This window comes from Anarhichas minor, unplaced genomic scaffold (genome assembly GCF_050575085.1).
Source record: "Anarhichas minor isolate MPS153535 unplaced genomic scaffold, ASM5057508v1 ptg000136l, whole genome shotgun sequence".
Lineage (NCBI taxonomy): Eukaryota > Metazoa > Chordata > Actinopteri > Perciformes > Anarhichadidae > Anarhichas > Anarhichas minor.
Genome location: NW_027466582.1, coordinates 247,320 through 264,862, shown reverse-complemented (window position 1 = coordinate 264,862; position 17,543 = coordinate 247,320). Strand labels below are relative to the sequence as shown.

Sequence of the window (17,543 nt, the reverse complement as noted above, 5' to 3'; positions counted from 1 at the left end):
ATTCCGCGACGTTATTATCCATATTTAGAGAAAACTTGGACGCATAACCACGATTTTTGTCGGCGAAGTTCAGCATGAAGGTACGTTTGATCATCCACAACGGTTTAGTGCTTCTACGGATCGTAAAACAGAAGGTAGTTACGTGTTCCGCCACGTGTGCTAATGCTAATAAATGCATTGTATGACTGGGTAGCTGTTAGCATGAGGGTACAAACATTGATCTACTGTACTCATAGCGCCGATTTCTGGCCCGGATTTGGTGCTTTTATGCCACGATATTGTTATACTTATATGAGTAGCCTATAGTTGTCTTTGGAGTTTATAATAAGTGACTTATATGATGTTGTTGTCCACACGTTGCTATTTCATCCAAAAAAAAAAGTGGCCGTGTCCACACTACTGGCTAATAATCATGCTATTTTCCGCATTTGATTTTGGGGTACCCTCAACACGAGCGCCCCCCAATTGGGGGGCGCTCGTAGCCAGAAGGTTAAGATACTTCAACAAATACTCCAAGCTGTTCTCACTGCCAGGTAGAAGTGAACCCATTCAGAGTTCTTACATTACTATCTCCATTTCATTGTCATTGTGTTTTACGTTCATATATATACTTTTGATTAAATATGTATATGTGTAAATAGTCGTTAAATGTTTATTCTTACCTTTGTTCTACTTTGTTGTTCTTGTTTTTTGTCTTTGTACGTTGAGAGCAACTGAAAAAACAGATTCAAATTCCAATAAAGCTGATTCTGATATATAATTTGGTTTATTAACGTTTAGCCAACGGGACAATACATGGACAAGTATGGCAATATATACTAATAGACAATACTGCCAGCAACAAGTGATGAGACGACACACTGATTTAAAAGTCTGTTGAGTTAATTGTTCTTAAATCATCAACTATAGACGAGCATCCCATCACAAAACATCCGTTTTAGTGTTTCTTCACAGACGGTCGTAGTTGAGTCAGTAAACCTTCGATACATTGTTTTATGTGTTTTATGAATAACAATATGATCAGTTTTGTGCTACATTGATGTGAAACCTGATTCAGATTGACTTTCTTTTAACAGCGTCTTCAAGTCATCGTGGTTCGTTTGGGGCGTTGGGATTTTTCCTCGGTGGTGTTTTCAGATCTGTTCTCGTGACTTCGTGGATCTCAGCTCAGCGGACCTGCAGTAGAAAATTACAACAGACGTGTTTCCTTGAAGGCCACATTACAGTCTGATGTTGACTCAACAGTCACATTTATATCTGCTTATGCAGCTAAAAGAGTTCATGGAAATCAGCTGGGGCTTTGTCCCAGTGACCACTTTCCATTCACAGTATTTGATTCATTTTTACTATAAAGACATTGATTAGTGGAGCTTTGAGCAGTACACACCAGCAGCTACATGTTGTTAGTGGAGCTGTAAGGAATCAATGTTTATCTGAGACAATGAGTATATTTGATTGTTTAAATTTAAATCAGATGTGATTCTAAACATGCTGCTCAGCCTCTGAAGTTGTTCTATTCGATCAAACTGAATCTCTCTGCAGCAGCTGAAACAAACCCGTCTTCCTCCAGACTCCATCACCTTCTCCACCGTCAGTCCTCCCGGGTTAATGTCCCTCTCTCACTCCCTCGTTTCCTCTCTTTTCCTCCCGGCTGTTTGTTATCAGAAACCAATTAAAGCTCCATTTAGAGGAAACAATGATAACCTGCAGAATAAGGTTTGTTTATTGATGTGATGCAGTGAGACGACCGTGAGTGTGAAGCTAATCTGATTCATACGTTTAGAGTCGTGAGGTTAACTCAACGTGAGCGGGTTTCTTCCTCATGTGAGGAGAATCTTCAGTCATTGAGTGTTTGTGTTGTTGTCCATGAGAGGGCGCTATGAGTCTGCTGTGAAGATCAAATACAGTGATGTGCATTGCAACCACACAAATGTTATAATGCAGCAGGACAACGAAGAGTTCATCAGTATCTTAAACATCTATTTTGCAGAAATTAGAACTATAAGTAAACCTGGAAACAAGATCGTCTTCATGTTCATACTCTTCTTCTTTGAAACAATCACTGATGAAATTAGTGCATCAAAAATAATGCAGAAGCAACTCTTTCATGGTCAGTTCACCAAAATGACCAAAATGCAGAGTTCCTCACTCGTTCTCTGGATGTTTGGAGTTTGTTTGGAACCTTTGAATGTGTTAATCTGTCTAAATGTATTGAAATGCTTTTATTTCGTCTGTCTACGTTGGTTTTGTTTGTTGTGGATCAGGAGGGTTTAAAGTCAGACTCGGAGGGTTCGTGGAGTCTCCAGGTTCCAACACGAGCTCCGTTTTATAGCCTGTCTTTGTACATTTTGGCAAATTGGCACCATTAAAGTTTGCCGAATGATCTTTTATCAGCTTCTTTTTGCAGTGTACTCGTCGATGTAGAGACGACTATCACTGGATTACTTTGATAATGAAGAAAAATTAAAAAACGCGATTATTCTCAAGCAAGTTCTGCAGTTGTTTGGAACGTCTTTTTCTTATGATTTCAACTCGTTTATTAGACAATGACATCCTCTGGAAGCACAAGTCTAACTGTATCTGATAATACATTTATTGGGTAAATTAAATAAGAATTTACTGAGTCATCACTCCAAGAATGAGTGCAAATGTAGACTTTTCTTTAGATGGGGGAGGGAGGGATAGTCACGATTAAAATGGCCTTGAGTAAAGAACCTTGCATTTCTGGTAATTACCTAAAGTCTATCCAGTCAACGTTAATCCTGATTTATATATTTATATGTACAAACTCAATGCTGTGGAGCCTACTATCATTTTCACACAGGCCATGGAAACATCATGTGCTCCGTTTAGCAGCATGGGTTAATATTATGGAGGTTTTCTGCTGTTTAACACACACACACACACACACACAAATTAATACTACAAAGCAATGCCAGATTCAGAGATAAATATATTTTTTTTATTTAAGTGCCTGTCAAAAAGAACAATGAAAACTGAGACTCTCACAAACAGTCCACAGTGTGACTGGAAACCTCCAAAAGCTGCTGTGAAATAAAAACACATGCTACGAAAAGAAAATGTAAATGATGAGAATAAAGTTTAGAGCGACGTCCAGAAAGTATCAGCAACATGGAGTTAATCAAAATGCAGAAGAGACATGCTCAGAGATGCTTCATTTGGGAATTAAATATAACAAAAAACATTTTTTTTTAAATGTCCTTCAAATGACAAAATCTTTCCTGAAAACATGTTTAGTTTCAAACTGAAGGTGTGACTTAAATAAAACTTGTTTGGAAATCTTCACACACAGAGTCCCATTTGATGCAGCCTGTGACTCATAAACCCAATCATGACATCGAGCCCCCCCCTCAGCTCTTGCCTCCTGCCGCGGAGGCCGAGCCGCACACCGTCGACCTCCTCAGCTCGATTTTCATCGACTGGCATTCGGCCCGCGACTCTAACCTCGTCACCGTCGACACGCCCAGAATCGCCTTGCTGCTCGGCTTCGTACCTTTTGACACCGGGATCCTCGTGGCGGCGCTCCGAGTGGACTGCACGTCCGAACCGGGCTGGAAAACACAAAACAACAAGGCACCATTAGGAAAGAGATGATGTTGACTATTTCTTAAAGACGAAGGTCTAAGGCTGCAGGTGAAGCCGGATCTGGGTCTGTCCACGGTGGACCGGTCTCTGCTGGTGGATCTGGGTCTGTCCGCGGTGGACCGGTCTCTGCTGGAGGATCTGGGTCTGTCCACGGTGGACTGGTCTCTGCTGGTGGATCTGGGTCTGTCCGCGGTGGACCGGTCTCTGCTGGAGGATCTGGGTCTGTCCACGGTGGACCGGTCTCTCCTGGAGTCTGAGCTGAAGGAGTTTCTGGTGAACCTGCATGAGTTCATCTGGTTTCACCAGAACCCGACCCGGTGGCTCCGATGACGAGCATTAAGAATAACTCTATAGAAACAGACCATCTTCCCTCTGGTGGTCTCTTTACTGATGGAGGTCTGATAGAGGATCAGGACTACACTGAGACTGGTTCAGATCCAGTTCCTCACGCCAACTTTAAAATAATTACAAAATACGTAAAACCGCCACGAACGCCACTAACGTTACTTCACAATAACAACACTTAAGGGCACGGTTGAAAGTTTGTTTGTACGTGATTTTTAAATGTTACAAGCCAACGCCACTTAATGCACTGCTAAGGGGTCATGGTCATGGCTTTGATCTGGTGACAAATCATCAAATCAATACTTCCAGGTTCCAGGTTAACCCGCTTAGCTAGTAATTTATATCATTTTGGGTAATATGAGAGTTTTGAACAAGTTTTCTAACTTCTTACAGTGAAAAATCTCTGTCTGTCTCATGTGAGTCAGATCATTCCAGTGTTAGTTAGTTCATATCAGTGAGATGTTTATAAATTCACTGTTTTATACCTGGGGAGAGCGCTAACTAGGATGTCATGCTACCTGATTTAATTTTGAAACTGCAACGTAAAAAGATGAGACATCCTTTAGATATTTCTGCCTCTGTGTTTGTAGCAATCTCACCACTGACTGCGTTGGCCTGGAGGATGCCGAGGCGATGGGCGTGATCGTGATGCTGCTCGTCATTTTGCTTTGAGTCGTCTTCCCCGTCGAGGATTGGCGCGGCGAGCGGAGCACCGTTCCCGTTTCCCTGCTGCTTTCCGAACTTCTGAGCGTCAACACGGGACCGCCGCAGCCCTCGGAGGGCCTCTTGAACTGCGGACCCAGGTGGATGTGGATCTTGTGTTCTTCCGTCGTGATGATGTTGCCGTTGTACTTCCTGAAAGGCGTCGGCTGCTTCTCCGGGCTCACCTTGATCACCGTGCGGCTTGCGGCGGAGACGACGTCGTGAGGCTCGGGCGACACGCACGCTTCGGCCACGGGGGTGGTGCTGACCGTGATGATGGACACCGGCGACCGGAGGCCGCAGCCGTTGGTTTTATCCGGACTCTTGGCCCTGGAGATGGCGGTTATGGTGACGGGGGATTTGGCTCGATCGAGACCTCCCGCCGGCTCGCAGGCTTTGCTCCTTGAGGCCACGGTCGTGGGCTTGGGAACGATTGTGATGCGAGGTTTCTGCAGGCCGAGAGTCGGGATGATGGTGGTGCTGGAGAAGAAATCCTCGGCTCGAGGGCTGGTGATCTCCAAGGTGGCGGTGCTGTTCTCGTGATCCGGGGTCACGCGGATGTGCAGTGGATGGCCCGGCCTGGTCATCTCAGGCGAATGGAACAAGGACGCCCTACCGGTCATGTCGGGGGCGGTCTGAGTGAGCGTGATGGCCTCCTTCTTCTTCATCCAGGGTATCCAGGATTTCTTTGCGCCGAGTTCTGCCGAAGCTGGAGGGTATTGTTCAAGAACCGCCGGCTTTTTAAGACCCCGTTGTCTGAGGTTGCTCATTAAGTGGTTTTCCTCGAGGACGGATTTCCGGATGAAGCCTGCTGCCGTCTCGTCCTCCTCGGCCGCCTCGCTCGCCATCACATCCGTCTGCACCGCGGTGGAGGTAACCGGGACATTGAGCATCATCTTACCGTTCATACTGGGCCTCAAGGCGCGACTGTACCGCTTGGTGGCCTCCAGCTCCTTGGTAAGGTTGGCGAAGTCATGGCTCATGCTCATCTTCTTCTCTTCCTCCTGCAAGAACCTCTGCTGGAGGACGGAATAATCCGCCTGCAGCTGGGAGAGCTGGTCCTCCTTGTTCATCAATTCGTGGATCTTCTCCTTCAGGGCCTGGACGTCCACCTGCAGCTCTCTGGTTTTGGCCTCCTCGATCTTGCAGCGGATCCTGAGCGCAGCCTCCGAACTCGTGATCTCGCCCTTCTCTATGGCTTTGTTTCTGGCGATGTGACTTTTCATTTCTTCCAGCTGCTTTGAGAGGGTGTTTGCTTTGTCCTGCTCCGTTCTGAATTTCTTCTCCAGTAGATCATACTCGTCCTCTGTTTTCATTAAATCTCCTTCCACCACCTCGAGTTGTTTGAGCCGGCTCTTGAGTCTTTCAATTTCTAGCGTGAGCTCTTTTGCTTTGTTGTCTTCATCTGGATTTCTGTTATTGTCCTTGATGGACCACTTCCTTTTTATTTCCCTCTCTGTCTCTTCAAGTCCATCTATTCTCATTTTCATACCACCTAGCTTGGTATTCAGCTCCCTACACTTTTCCTCTTCACTCACAAGTTTAGTAGTTAACTCATCTTTCTCTTTAACGAGGGTCGTGACTCTGACCTCCATTTCGGATTTGAATTTGAGAAGCTTTTTGCTCTCCTCAATCAGCTTCTCCGTGACCTCTGTGACCTTGCCCTGCTCCGCTTTGAACATCCTACTCAAATCATCACTTTTCTGTTCTTCCTGTTTGAGTCTCTCCGCCATGTTTTTCCTTTCATCGACCAGAATAACCGTGAAAGACTTCAACTTAATCAGATCGTCTTTGAGGACCATTTCTGTCTTTTCAAACTTTGTCTCTGAGCACTCTAGTTCCTTCATCCGAGCTATCACCGCCTCCAGCTCGCCGGCCAGATCCTTCACGACGCGTTTCTCTTTCTCCAGGTTCGTGTGAAGCTGAGAACACTCTGTTTTGCTCCTACTGAAAGCCCCCTCCAGTTTCTCCAGTTCAACCATCCTCTTCTGCAGCTTGTCCACCTCCAGCCTCAGCTCCTTGCCGTGGTTCTCCTCACCCTGCAGCTTATTCCTCAGCTCCCTGCACTGAGTCTCCGTTTTGGTTATCTCCTCATCCTTGCCCTCCATCTCCAGCACTCTCTTCCGCAGATTCTCCAGCTCGGTCACGAGAGACGAATCCCCGCACTCCCCTTTGCTGATCTTCTCCCTCAGCTCCTGCAGGTCTTCCTCGGACTTGCGCAGCGACTTGTTGCTCTCCTCCAGCTCCTCGATCTTGTGCGCCAGTCCGGCCAGCTTCAGCCTGAGCTGTCGGCTTTGGGACTCTTCGTCGGCCAGTTTGGCCGTCATCTCCTCGTGTTCCTGTGCAAACCTGGCCGCTCTGTGCTCCAGCTCGGCCTCCAGCGCGAGCACCTTCTGGCCGTCCTCCTTGGCGGTGTCGGTGACCGCCGCCAAGCGCTGCTCTTTCTCCTGCAGCTTCTGAGCGAGGTCCTGGACCTTCTGGCTCTGCTGGTCGATCTGCTCGATATGCAGCTGCCGCTCGTCCACCAACATCAGGGCGAAGGACTTGAGCTTAACCAGCTCCGCTCTGACCTTCTCCAGCCTCCTGCTATGGTCCTTGTCCTTACGAGCCTGGTAGGCCTTCTCCTGCTCCAGCAGCCTTTTGAGTCTAAGAAACAAGGAGGAAAACACAACAGATTAATTCATTTTGGATCAAACCATCCTGTCACCTTCTCTACAGTTTCCTGTATTTCTCTATCAGATGGTGCACATTAGTCAGACCAGACAGTGTTAATTACATCGTGCAATATTACATTTCAATTGTATGTGCGATATTATTTGTATTAATCTATGTGCAATATAACTTTCTACTACTTTATAATAATAATATAATAATTATTTTGTTTCCATTAGGCTCTGGTGTTAGTATCACTTCTTATACACTTTATATTTCTACGCTTGTATTTAATCTTTGTTGTTGTATTTTACTTTATTACTTTATTTATCTACCTTACTCTTATTGCTATTCTATTCTATAATGGTGTAAGTGTTATTTTTATTGGTTTTTGCTTCTGTTGTCTGGCAGAATAAAAGCTAGCAACAGGGAACAATCGATTTGGGGGTTATTTGGATGTCTGGGCTCCATGATGGTTAAAAAGTATGAAAATGAAAGTGCTGGACTGTCACTGTACATATCCTATTAATGATTAAATGGAGTGTTTTTGGTGCACGACATCAATGATCACAAGTGTTTAAAGAACTCTGTAAGGTGCAGGCTTGTACAAAAACTGCAGTATTGTTGGTTTCTACACGTAGAAGTACTAATGCCTGGCTATACTTGAAACAAACTGTAGTACGAAGTCTCGTCCAACCATGTCTGATGGCAAAAGTGTTTAAAAACGTCTACACATGACACATACGTAGACTTCTATACAACCAGAGGAGTCGCCCCCTGCTGGACATTAGAGAGAATGCAGCTTTAACACATGAAGCCGTCTGGGTAGCGCACAGTTCATGGTTTTTTTAAGCTAGCGTTAGCACTGATTTGGTGCAGCAAACTGCACTGATCAGGCCCTTTGAGGACAGATATAAATAAACAAAGCAAATCCAGTTGCCTACAATGTCAAGATATCTTACAACTGTACCTGAAGAAAGCGCATAAACGGCAGAATTTCTGAAGGAAACTTAAGGAAGCTAAATTACTGTGCCAAGTTCTTCTTAACTTGTACAGAGGAGCAATAGAAAGCATCCTGACTGGAAACATTACAAACTGGCATGAGGGCTCTACAGCGGGGGTTAACCCCCCCCCCCCCCCCCCCGAACATTCTTGGTACCCATCTACTGAGCATCAGTGATATTGGTGACAAGAGGTGCCTGCAAAGAGCTCAAAGACACCCTGCTGCCGTCTGGAAAGAGAACCACCAGACCACACAGCAGCTTCTTCTGACTGCTAAATTCATCCTCCACCATATCATACAGTTTTGTTTTGTGTTTATTTTATGTAACAAAAGGGACTAAAAACTGCATTTCATTGCACAACCCTGTTTTACAATGACAATAAGTATCTTAACCTTGAAAGTCTTTATAGACGGCATCATTTGTATCTGTTAAAATCAACTGGCATCGAAACACTGGGATAAACAGTAGGAAGAGTCACTGCAGAGCTGCCAACAAAGTTCAAGAGAATTCAGCGCCTGTTAGTCGATGTTTAACTGATCTCTGCGGGAGTCTGTGAGTCTGAGAGAGAGTCTGCTGCAGGTTCCCTGTTCCCGTGGGTCATGCACGCTCAGGCACTCAAACACACAAACAGGTTTCAGCACAAGTGTTCTGCAAGTTTAAGACCTTTACAATCTCAAAAAAAAAAACATCTTTCCCCCTTGAAACTTTATTCAACTCACCAACAAGTTGGGATGCAGAGCAGGTTGATCCATGTCTGTGTGTTTAAAGGCTGAGCGGGAGGCAAAGAGCTTCTCTCGGGGCCAGAGAGGGAAGGAAGGACGGCGAATTAAAGCCACATCACATTCCAAACATGTCATCGGTGGACAATGAAAAAAGGTGGATGTTGTGCTAAACAGCACCGCTCCGCTGGCTGGTGATGTCATTCACCCCTCCATATAAGGCCAAAGAGGCCCTGCCCTTTGGACACCAAGGAGGAGGAGGAGGAGGAGGAAGGGTTCAGACAGCTCTTCCTCTTCGTCCTTCTCCCTCCGGGCAGCAGGTACAACACATGAAGCCACTTTTAAAATGTCCTTTTCCTAAAAAATTGTTGCTCCAGTTTTGACCCAACCGTCTCCTGTAGCAGCCTGTTTCCATAGAGACCGGGCAACAATGCAAGGCGGGAGTTTTTGTTTTGGAGCAGACAATGCCAGACTTTGCGCAGCCTTTCTCATTATAATCCCCCCCCCCCTTATCGTGCAAAAGTGGGAGAAAGGACGTGGATATAAACTCTTCATAGTGGCTGGATTGTATGTGTGTGAGATCATAGCTGCAGACAGCAGAGGAGGCCTGTGGTCTGCATTGCAGAGGCTCCTAAATGAGCCAAATATGAGCGGTGCAAAGAGCTTGCAGATGCAGAGGCTTCAGATACATGTTAGATACATAAATATCAGCAGCGCACAAGAGCACTTTCTTTACACCGATTGCTTGTGTTTTGTGGCTTTTGTGCACTTTTGTTGGCTGTCTGTAATTTTGGAGAGAAATATGTTTCTTCTGACACACATCTCACTGGATAAAAGCCTCGAATATATCGTCCATTCATTTCCTGTGACTGCAGGCTTGTGTTTTTGAAAACTGAATAAATCAAATGATGACATGTTGATTCCATTTGTTGTCGAGAAACTGTGCAGATTAATACAACTTCTGCTGGTGCAATAATCACATTTGCATTTTTACATATTTTTCTTTTAAAATCCGTTTTATTGAGGCTCAAAGATAAAAGCCCAGAAGAAGACAAAAACATATTGCAGTATTCTCTTCTCCACCCTTTCCCAATGTCCGTTCCCACCTCGTCAAACTCTCCCACTGCCGGCCAAAAAACAATGAGTAACAAACGTTTTGGAAACCAAACCATCACTTTGGTCCAGACTCAAATATCTCAACGACTACTGGATGGATTGCCGTGACGAGTTGAACACAGATTAAAGCCGCCAATGATGACTACTTTCTTTAGTGATCCTCTCACTCATCTAGCGCCATCATGAGCACAAACATGTCAATTTATCCAATACATTAGTTTATAACCAAATTCCTGCCGAACTCCAGACGGCAACATCTGGTTCTGAAAAGTGAAGTCAAAGCTTCATGTCCTAAAGCTGCATTCTCTCTAGTGTCCACCAGGGGGCGACTCCTCTGGTTGTATAGAAGTCTATGAGAAAATGACTCTACTTCTCTCTTGATTTATTACCTCAGTAAACATTGTAAACATGAGTTTATGGTCTCAATCTCTAGTTTCAAGTCTTCTTCAATACAGCATGATGTTCATTTAGTACATTATGGTCCATTTAGAGTCAAACAGCACAGAGCTGCACGAGGACGGTTAGAAGTTTAGAGGACTGCAAAATGGACCACAAAGCTGAATCTGCACCTCTAAACATCTGAACCTTTATAAGAAGGTAGAATTGATCATGCTGGGCTTTTTAAACATTACATTCTAGACTTCTTTTGACCTGCAAACCTCCAAATCAGTGCCGACTGGAAAAAGAGTAGAAAAACAGCGTCCGCGCTCCACGAACCTTCAGAGAGGAAGATCTGAAGGACGTTGTTTAGAAGAGACATGAGATCATGTGAAGGTGAATGATTCACTATTTAAACTTTTATGGAGCACGAGGAGCAGATGTGAGAGATTCTCTCGCCGTGATGTTTTATTGTGCAGATTGACTACGAGAGGCAAAACGATTAGGAGACGCAAAATGACTACAAAGACACTAAAAACAACTACAAAGAGACTGTACGCACACAAACAATACTAAGTAAGTATAAAGTATATTGCATCATGTGGTTTAGAGTGCAGTCCAGAACCAGATCTTGGTCCAGTCTTTTAGAAGCCCTGGTCCTAACTGTAAGAGGACCAGAGACGTTCTTCTGCACGACTGCACCAAACAAAGATAAAAGCTAAACTAAAAAGCCTCCAGAATCACGTGAAAGATGCTGTGAGCACATCAAAAAAATCAAAACTTTTAGGTTCTTCTGCAACTCAGACTTCAGTCGAGGCTGAGTGACGGGCTGTGTGTATTTGATGGCTTGATAAGTCATGACTCATCATCTCTTTCTTTCAGAACCATCATCCAAAACCTTGATGCTCTGGTTCTTATCTACCAGACAAACAAACATGCATCTGCAGAATGTGCACGACGAACATCTGGATTCCACCTCCTCCGCTGAAGAAGCGTCACGCTGGCATCATTTACCAGTTCATCACGTTTCAGGTGGTCGGGACCCACAGGCGGGTTGAAGGAGATTTTATTTGGGTCGCTAAATAGATTTGCAGAATCTTATACAGAATCTTATATATTTATTTCTGCAGTTCACCTTTGAGCCACACGAGGAGGCCTGAATGTCCGCAGTGTTGTGATAATTGTAGCCTACATGCACCCTCAATTAGACCTCGTTTTTAACATTTTAAAAAGTAGGTCCCCAGAAAAACACTGCACTAGAGCACCAAATGTGGATGAATCAGGCCGCTGAAAATAGTCCCCAACAAATGCACCGTCTCCTCCTATCTTTTGAATAAAACTACAATAACCAGCTGTTCCAGTAAACTACTAATGAAACTATATATTTGTGTTTTTAAAGAGTAAAGTCTTCAGTAGGAACCAATAGAAGCTGAGAGCCACAGACAGGAAGTCAGACAGTACTGAGAGACGGACTAACTGGTTTTGGTCCAGAAATAAAACATGTTGAATATTTTTTATGCTTTTTTCATGCTGAATCACTTCTGTCCCATAAACGTATGAGAACTCAAGATTTAAAGTGATTCTTTGCGTAAAACTCTATTGAATCAACTAATAATGTCTTTCTCTAGAGGACAGCGCTGTTTGATTATATAATGAATATAAAGTCCCGTTCCTGACTGTGATCAAACCCAGGACCAGACTGAACTGGGACCACTGGGACCACTGGGACCGGTGGGACCGGTGGGCTCACCTCTCCCTCTCCTGCTCCAGCAGGTTGGTGAAGTCGTCGCTCTTGTTCATGAAGTCGCCGTGTTTTTGTTTCTCGTTGTCGAGTTCCGTGACGGTGCGCCGGTGACATTTCTCCGCCAGCAGAAGCTGCTCCAGCATCCGTCTGTACGTCTCCCTCTGTTTGTCCTCCAGACGGTCCAACTGTGGGGGGGGGGGGGGGGGGACACGTCAACACTCATTATCAACAGCAGCTCAGGCCACATCTGCCGCCACAACAACCCCCCCAAAAAAACAACATTAGCCACGGTTCTTGTGACGACAATGAGCTTCATTCACACCGACTGTTCAGCCTGCAGACTTCACTGAGCGGGAAATTACATTTACACAAAATAAAATGGTTTCAGGCTCTGATTTCACTGCCATGAACCCTGGTGGACATGCACCGCCAAAATAAAAGCTTAGACGATATTGGTACTCCAGCTATGTCTAAACTCTTTGAAACCAGTTTGATGTATACACATACAAAGTCATCCTTCGGGGTCATGGAGGACACTTTCAGTCCTCTTTTCTGGGAATTGAGAGGTTTTAAGAAACCTTTAGACTGATTCAGGTACTTTTAGACGTCACGGTGGGAGATAAAGTGGTACAACTTTATTTTTATAGGTGTGTTATTTCCTTATAATTTCTTTAAAAGTTTCCTGGATAGACGTTTTTGTTATCTGGCATCAATTATCGCAGCGATGGAAGAAGTATTGATATCGTTTACTGCAGTAAAAGTACTAATAACAAACTGTAAAGAATACTCCACTACAAGTAAAAGTCCTGAGTAAAAGTATGCAAATGTTGAAGTAACAGTAGAGTAAAAAGTACTCCACTACAATACTGTTACTTTGCTGTAAGTAGCAGAAAATAAGTACCGTACCAGAGTAAATGTACTGAGTTACATTCATTTTCTTTCAAAGAACCTTTAAAAAAAGAACTGTTTCTGTTTTAAATAAACTACCGTCACTCTGCTAAAGACTCGGACTCCTCTCTGACCTCGGCCATGGGTTTCTCGTACACGTCGTCGGTGCTGTTGCAGTTCTTCAGGGTGAACAGTCCGTCTCTCTGCAGGGCCTGCAGGGGTTTGGTGGGGACGGCCGAGGCGTACTGAGCCTCCAGAGTCTCCGGTCCGGTTCTGTCCGACTTCAGCAGGCCGATGATGTCCTCTCTGGCCTGAGGAGACGCAGCAGAGACTTCAATGCTAATATCCTTTACTGTTTTGTGTTGTTTTTATTAATGGTTATTGTTATTATGATTATTACTGTATTTCTTTTCCTGTGGTGTGAAAGAAAGCATTTGTTCAGTTTTTATGGATGAATAAATAATTTGAACATTTGAACACTGCAGGTTAATGAAACTACGTTAACTTTCAAATAAGACTTCATTAGTATTATATATTTATATTGTGATTATTTATAATATTTTATAAATAATGTATCATTATTATTATTATTGAGAGGATTGAGTTTTGACCCAGTTTAGATTTTCTTTATATTTATGGTTGTTTTCCTGTTAACGGGGTTATTTGATGAGGTCAAAGTTCCTCACTTCAAAACTAATAATGAGGCTTTTTAAGAATAAAAATGTATAAATAAATATATATAACAAGATTAATAAATAAATAAAGTGCTTTGTAAATAAAACCACTTTTGCATTTTTGTCACGCAAGACAAGGAAATAAAACCAACAATAAAAGGAGCAAATAGTATGACCTGCTCAAAAATAAAAATAATAAAACAATAAAATAAAAATGTATTCAAATCAAATTAAATTAAAAATGAATAAAATAAAAATAGCTCTCCAGTGAAAGAACCTTTCAAAATATGTTTAAAAGATAATGTTTCTGTATGAACACGTCTGAGGGAAACGTTTCTTCAATTTATTTGTATTATATTAGAAAATCCCAAAAACACAATCAAATCCTGAACTTCATCAGTTAAACTGTCTGCAATCCAAAATATAAGTAACTAAAGATCCAAACCAAAGTCTAAAAGATGCACTTTAACTTATTCTGAAACTATCAACTCCCAAACAGCCTTTTATAAAGATGTAGTGTCTTTGTTCAGCCTTTATGTTTATGCGTTTAACTTCTTGAGTATTTACACAGTGACGCTCAGACACCAGCTGAATGACATCATCTGGATGTGACGCTGCATCACGTGGAGCCAAAAGAAACGATGACCTCATAACCTCACATCAACACGACATGAGGAGAGAGGCGGCTTTCCTCCAGCAGAGGGAGCTGTTTCCTTCACTCACCGTCTCTCTGCTCATCATCAGTTAACGGTGACGTCATTGTATTCATGTTGTTGGGCTCGAGAATCTCGTTTAGGTGAAGAGCTTCACAAGAATGTGTCCCGACAATCCTCAATATCTGGGTGTGGACCTAGATCTGCAGCTGCAGGAAGAGAGTAAGGTTTGCTGATGTTTACAGTAACCGGTGGGACGCGGATGTGACGGCTTCATCAGTTAACTTAATGTGTAAAATAAGAGCTTTTTATGATTATTGGTGGGGATTGCTGTCTATGCTGAGCTGTAAATGTTTTTATTTGTTCTACCCAACAAAAGAAGCGAAAGCTGTCGACCCAGCGGGAGCTGAGAGACACAGAGAGCAGAAATTATAATCTTTTACTGCTGTTATTTTATTTTTTTATTATTATTATTATTATTTTTCTGTCTGACAAACCTAATTTTTGTATCATCTTAATATGTTTAAACAAATACAAATTTGAATAAAAAAAACGAAAAAAACAAACCCCACAAATATATATTTTCATCAGTAGTTCACTCTAGTTTTTAATCAAAACAAACAGCAGGAAATAGTACGTTTGTTGGGGACTACTTTCAGCAGCGGATGAATCCACATTTGGTGCTCTAGTGCAGTGATTTCCAAAGAAGGGTCCGGGGACCCTCCGGGGGTCTGTGGCTCTCTGTCGGGGGGTCCGTGGAAGAATTTGATATTTATCATAAAATTGTGCTGTAGCATTAAAAAAGTACAAATATTAGTTTCCTGCGAAGATGGAAGTTTATTTTGAAAAGATGGAAATTATTCGTAGGAAAACGCACTTTTCATGAGCCGTCATACGAACAGTGAGGCTCATCGATGTGTTTTTAATGGAGGTCAATGGTTCATCAGGATACTTGTTAGTTCACTGTTATTCACATATAAAGTGTATTTTTCCTTTATTTAACAAAAAGCAGCTCCTCCTGTGTGAAGTGTGTGTTTTCTCCGTCCTCATGGAAAACCTTCATCACGCCCGGACGGATGGAAACAGAGAGAGAGCAGTTTATAAACATGCCTCGGATATAAAATCATTATCAGACTGTCGGCCTGTTTCCACAACGGTTTAACAACTTTCAACCATCTCACGCTGAGACGTGTCGATGTGTCTCATATTCATGGTTTCATGAGCTGCTGCTGCTTTGGGGGAAATAAAGATTAACTGGATGATTTTCTGTGAAAGACGAGAAACTATTTTCAGACTTTCCTTCGTCCTCGAATGAGCCTTAAGTCATCTCCATCGATAACAAACCTTCCCCCATTCTAAAAACCTTCTCCGACAAAATGACACATTTCTTTAAAAATAGACAAAACATTGATTTTTGATGATATTTGTCCTGTTGATGACATTACATGATGAGTTCACGTAAAAACTGACAATGAGGCTGTCTAATAGTAATAATAATAATATCAATACTAATATTTATCGTCATATTAATATAAATATGAATAAAGTGCCTTGCAAGTAAAAAGTTATTCGTGAAGCATTTTTGCATTTTTCACACAAACCAAATAATAAAAATACAATAATAATAGAAATAAATGGAAAACAATATAAAAAGAGAACATATATGGAAAACAATTTAGTCAAATTAAATTTAGTTAAATCAACTAAAATCATGGAAAAAAAAGATTAAAATGATCTCTAAATTTAAAAAAGATGATCAACAACTCTGATGGAAAAACAAAAACGCAGACATTTGTTTTCACAGAAAGCGTTTCATGTTTGTGAAGTTAAATATTAATATCTATTCTGGTTGTGATGTGTCCATCTGTAAAACAGTTTTACACGTTTTCCAAATTGCTCAAATCATCTCAGTATGTTGATGAATATTTACATTATATTTAACTAATAATTACAGATGCAAAGGAGAATAAATCATTCCAGCGGATGTAATTCAGAATTGGTAAAAGTTCTTTGTTTGGTTAAAGACGGATGAAGATGACAGGAGGCTCAGACTAAACCCACTTCAGTCTCATTAAGGTACTCACATGGTTGATTACTATATTATCATTATTATATTAACGTCCCTGTGAAGTGAACCTGATACCTGAACTTCTCCTTCCATGATTCCCAGCAGGTGCAGCAGGTCGCTCTTGGTCAGATCCTTCCTGCTCTCTGCAGCTCTCTGAGGTTTCGCCGTCCTCCCGTCCTGGACCTTCATCTTCCTCTTGGTGAGCTCCGGTTTGTTCTCCTCCTCCTGCTTGATGAAGCCTTTGGTGGGCTGGATGTGTCCATCATCTGGACCCTCCATGGTGCAGGTCCGGGATCGCATCTTCTACCTGTGAGCAGAAACAAAATGGATGAGACAGTGATCCTAGAAAACCCTTTAGTTCATTTCAGGAAGCTCACTGGTGGTGGGTGGATACATTATCATTATAGTTTATAATTATTATAATAATTATATTAGCTACAATAATAATATCATTATCTGATAACCCAACGTCTATGTTTTCTTATCTTAAGAAAACACATTAGAGGAGAAGCTCTGCTCCTGGAGGAGGAGGAGGAGGAGGAGGAGGAGGAGGAGGAGGAGATGCTGCTGCTGCTGCCGGGAGCTGAGCTCTCCTCCTCCCTCCGGAGCTCCGACTGCAGGTCCAGGGCTGCAGGCGAAGCCGGATCTGGGTCTGTCCACGGTGGACCGGTCTCTGCTGGAGCATCTGGGTCTGTCCACGGTGGACCGGTCTCTGCTGGAGTCTGAGCTGAAGGAGTTTCTGGTGAACCTTCATGATTTCATCTGGTTTCACCAGAATGCGACCTGGTGGCTCCGATGACGAGCATTAAGAACAACTCTGTAGAAACAGACCATCTTCTCTCTGATGGAGGTCATGTAGATAGAGAGAAGCCAAACAAACGATGATGAAATCGACAGCTGGGCCGGCTGATACTGGATGAGGGGTTGAGATGGGGGTCCTCACAAAGGAACAAGTAATTGGATCAAAGCAGGCCGTGACTCAACCAGAGAGAAT

At 42.9% G+C, this 17,543-nt stretch overlaps 1 protein-coding gene across 1 annotated transcript; it reads right to left on the bottom strand.

The window, feature by feature from the left end:
- Nucleotides 1–3,098: 3,098 nt before the first annotated feature.
- Nucleotides 3,099–16,849, bottom strand: filip1b (filamin A interacting protein 1b). Its single transcript, XM_076084456.1, has 5 exons — nucleotides 16,625–16,849; nucleotides 13,289–13,465; nucleotides 12,273–12,451; nucleotides 4,551–7,299; nucleotides 3,099–3,572 (listed from the first exon to the last, which is right to left on the bottom strand). Exons 1-5 carry the CDS (start codon nucleotides 16,847–16,849, stop codon nucleotides 3,372–3,374), a joined length of 3,531 nt encoding a protein of 1,176 aa, XP_075940571.1. The 3' UTR covers nucleotides 3,099–3,371.
- Nucleotides 16,850–17,543: the final 694 nt, after the last annotated feature.